Genomic DNA, 3,995 nt, shown 5'->3' on the forward strand with positions numbered 1-3,995 from the left:
GTGTGTGTGTGTCTGCATGTGTGTGTGTGTGTGTGCGTGTTTGTGTGTCTGCGGGTGTGTGTGTGTGTGTGTGCTTGTGTGTGAGTGTGTGTGCGTGTGTGCTTGTGTGTGTGTGTGTGTGTGTGTGTGTGTGTGTGTGTGCGTGCGCAATGAAAGACACACCGGGGAGAAGACGTGAGCCAGGGGGGCTAGTGTAGCCAGGGGGGCTAGCGTAGCCATTGATGACCGGCGAGAACTTAATGAAGCAGATTTGCTTCCCAGCCCTGCTTTGTGTCTTTCTCTCTGGTTGGGGGGGGGGGGGGGAAGGGCGACTGGGGGGGTGGCCACTTGATGGTACGGGGCTGGTTTAACTCCTGGGGAAGGAAACAGACTGACTGAGAGAGAGAGCATGGAGCAGAGGAGATTCCCAGATGGTGTAGCGAAGAGTCGGACAGGAGGAGCATGCAGGGGAGCAAGCAGGAGAGTGGAAATGGGGGGAGGGGGAAGGGAGGGAGGGGAGGAAAAGGAGGGAGGGATGGGAGGAAGGGTGGTAGAGAGAGGGAGCTAATGAAAAATTGAAAAGTGCCATTTGTGCAGACCTGAGTGAACAGCATTGGTGTATGTGCTGGGAGAGTGAAGACTGGGGGAGGTGAGAACGGGAGAGAGACAGGGAGGGGGGGAGGAGGGAGAGAGACAGGGAGGGGGGGAGGAGGGAGAGAGACAGGGAGGTGGGGAGGAGGGAGAGAGGCGGTGGGGAGAGAGGGGGTGGGGAGGAGGGAGAGAGGCGGTGGGGAGAGAGGGGGTGGGGAGGAGGGAGAGAGGCGGTGGGGAGAGAGGGGGTGGGGCTGGGTTGGAGGGGGTTGGAGGGGGTGGGGGGGGGTCGCGGAATGAATGAAATTAAGAATGAAGAGAGAGAATGAGAGGGGGCGGGTGTAGAGGAGGAGGGGCTAAGAGAGGAGGGGAGAGATGGATAATACGCAGACCCCCCTCCCCTCCCTCCCCCCCCTCTCCTCCCCCCACCCCCACCACCACTTCTAGACACCTCCCCCTTTCACTCCTGTGGAGAGAGGTTGCCTGACCCCCGAAAAAAGCTTTGTGAAAGTTTCTCACTAGAGGGAAAGAAAGACACAGAGTGAGGAGAGAGGGAGGGAGAGAGAGGGAAAGAGAGAGAGAGACAGAGAGAGAGAGGGAGAGAGAGGGAGAGAGAGAGAGAGAGGGAGAGAGAGAGGGAGAGAGAGAGAGAGAGGGAGGCACCAGGATATCCAAATGAGAGAAGACGGTCGGAGAAAAAGCGAAAGCAGAAGAGAGGAGTGACAAAGTGGAAGAGGAAGAGTCAGAAGTGAGAGAGAGAGAGAGAGAGAGCAGGGAGAGGGAAGCAAGTCAATGAGAGAGGAGCACCAGTAGTAGTAGTAGAAGGAGGAGGAGGAGGAGGAGGAGGTGGAGAAGGAGGAGGAGGAGGACAGCTGTAGCGGGGTTGGTTCTGCTCCTGGTCCGATCCCCCCTGGCATGTCATGGATTTCTTCTTCCTGTGTGGAGCTGCTGGTCTGGAGTAGGAGTACAGCAGAGTCACACCCCTCCTGTGTGGTCCCCTGGTTCCCCGGAGTAGGGGCTACCAGCAGAGTCAGAACCACCCCTCCTGTGTGGAGCTGGTCCAGTAGGAGTACCAGCAGTGTGGTCCCCTGGTCTGGAGTAGGGGGTACCAGTACCATCGCCCCAGCCCCTGAGGAGAGGGCAGCAGCACCATGCCGTCTGTCTCTCTCAGCCTCCCGGCGGCCCTGGCCGGACGCACCCGCACCTGGGTCTGTCTCTCCTGCATGTTCTGGGTGAGCTGTGCGTGTGTGTGTGTGTGTGTAATGTGTGTGTGTGTGTATGTGTTTGAGTGAGTGTGTTGATGTTGAAACACCCACCAAAACATAGAACAGATTAATAGACGGTTTGGCTGAATATCTCTGATGAATCTGTGCGTGTGTGTGTGTGTGTGTGTGTGTGCGTGCACGTGTGCATGTGTGGGAGTGAGTTAGAGCTGTATGTATGTGTGTGTGTGTGTGTGTGTGTGTGTGTGTGCGTGCACGTGTGCATGTGTGGGAGTGAGTTAGAGCTGTATGTGTGTGTGTGTGTGTGTGTGTGTGTGCGCGCTGCATAGATTTGTCCTATGAGGGTGTTAGAGATGGAGTTTGTCTGAGACCTATGTTCCGGGGGAGTTAGGTGGGATACCTAGGGTTATATGGGGGGGGGGTTCTACTGTAGGGTGGTCCACCTATTCAAGTGAAGTGGGGGGGGGTGTCGGCTCGGCTGTAGGGGTTATAGGAGAAGTGGTCTCGGCGTGGTTTGAGAGAGGACAGGGGTGTTTGGAGTGGGACGTGGAGGAGACACGGACACACAGGGGGGGTCTGGAGGGATGTGGTTCAGAGAGAGAGAGAGAGAGAGTGCAAGAAAGTGACCCTAACCTAACCCTCAGTTTTCCTTCCATCATCTCTACCGTTTCTCCATAAAAGACGGATCGATCGATCTGTTTTGAATTGGAAGTAAATGGATCTGTCTCTCTCTCTCTCTCTCTCTCTCTCTCTCTCTCTCTCTCTCTCTCTCTCTCTCTCTCTCTTGTTCTCTCTCTCTCTCCTCTCTCTCTCTTGTTCTCTCTCTCTCCTTGTCTCTCTCTCTCTTTCTCTCTCTCTCTCTGTCTCTCTCTCTCCTTCTCTCTGTCTCTCTGTCTCAGTTTGCCAAGTCACAAAGCTATTTCTGCCCCCTCTTCTATAATTTAATCTTCTGTGTTGTGCTCTGCGAGGGGCGTGGGGGGCGCGTGCCCCAGGGCTGTGTTGTGCTCTGACCATGTGTCCAGTGGTATGTGTGTGTGTGTGTGTGTGTGAGTGTGTGAGTGTGTGAGTGTGTGAGTGTGTGTGAGTGTGTGTGTGTGTGTGTGTGTGTGAGTGTGTGAGTGTGTGTGTGTGTGTGTGTGTGTGTGTGAGTGTGTGAGTGTGTGAGTGTGTGTGTGAGTGTGTGAGTGTGTGTGAGTGAATGTGTGAGTGTGTGAGTGTGTGTGTGTGTGTGTGTGTGAGTGCGTGTGTCCTGAGAAATGTCCATGTGTTCCTGGGGGGTGTGACCTGAGTGATCTGAGTGGTGTGTCTCTGGTATGTGGGACAGCTATGTCAGCGCCTCAACATTCCCAAATGACTTCCTGTCCTCACCCCCTTCCTGTCATCCGGACTAACAACTTGACCAGTTGACAAGTCGTGAGTTTAGAATTATAAGGTTCTATCGCCGTCTAGGGCAGTTCAGAGATATTGAGCGTCAAAGTTTTTACATTCCATTATGTTTTGTGAGATGGAACCTTTGTATTTTATGAATTACTAACTCAAAAATGTCAACATTTGAAAAATAACACCACACAGGCATTAATAAACACCTAATGGATCAGATTATGTAAAAAAATCAATTTTGACAAAAATGGAGATAGAACCTTATAATTCTAACATCATGAAGTCCTGACTTTGACTGTATGTCCTTGTCTTGACAATTCAGTAATGATATCTTTTTTTAGGGATTTCAGTTTTTCTGATAAATGGGAGAAAAGTGATGGAGTCCTATGTTCCTATCACCAAAAAGTACAATTTCCGTCTAGTTTACAGGACTATAATTCACTATGTTTTCAGGTAAATAGTTGTCTGACTATTTAGTGATGTAGGACAGCCACCTGGTTCATACCTCAGCAAATCTGAAGAGGAAAAGAGTGATCCTTCTCAAGTTATGGGCTTTTTTTGTCACCTTTCCCATATTCGGCCTGGTCTAATTTGGCTCTTTTTCAGTGATTGGGGTAGTTCGAAAGAACAACCAAAAATCTATTTCATTAATGGGAGACCCTAAAGATAAGAAACATCATTGTTGTCATTTGTTCTACCTCAGGTAGGGGTAGGGGTAGAGGTATCTCAAAATCTGAGGGCCCTTCCTGCTAGACTATATACTCTTAAACTGTTGTTTTCAGATCAGAGCAGATTTCATTTCCAGCCTTTATTTCAACTCAG

General features: G+C 51.4%; 1 protein-coding gene across 1 annotated transcript in view; it reads left to right on the top strand.

Moving 5' to 3' along the window:
- Nucleotides 1-1,721: 1,721 nt before the first annotated feature.
- LOC308153197 (tensin-1-like) overlaps nucleotides 1,722-3,995 on the top strand; it is a gene marked incomplete at both ends in the record, with an annotated part of 215,051 nt that continues 212,777 nt past the window's right edge. Inside the window, 1 exon segment of the mRNA XM_080526283.1 lies at nucleotides 1,722-1,802. Coding sequence (XP_080382409.1) covers nucleotides 1,722-1,802 — 81 coding nt within the window.

This window comes from Nansenia antarctica, assembly GCF_963989245.1.
Source record: "Nansenia antarctica genome assembly, chromosome: 3".
NCBI lineage: Eukaryota > Metazoa > Chordata > Actinopteri > Argentiniformes > Microstomatidae > Nansenia > Nansenia antarctica.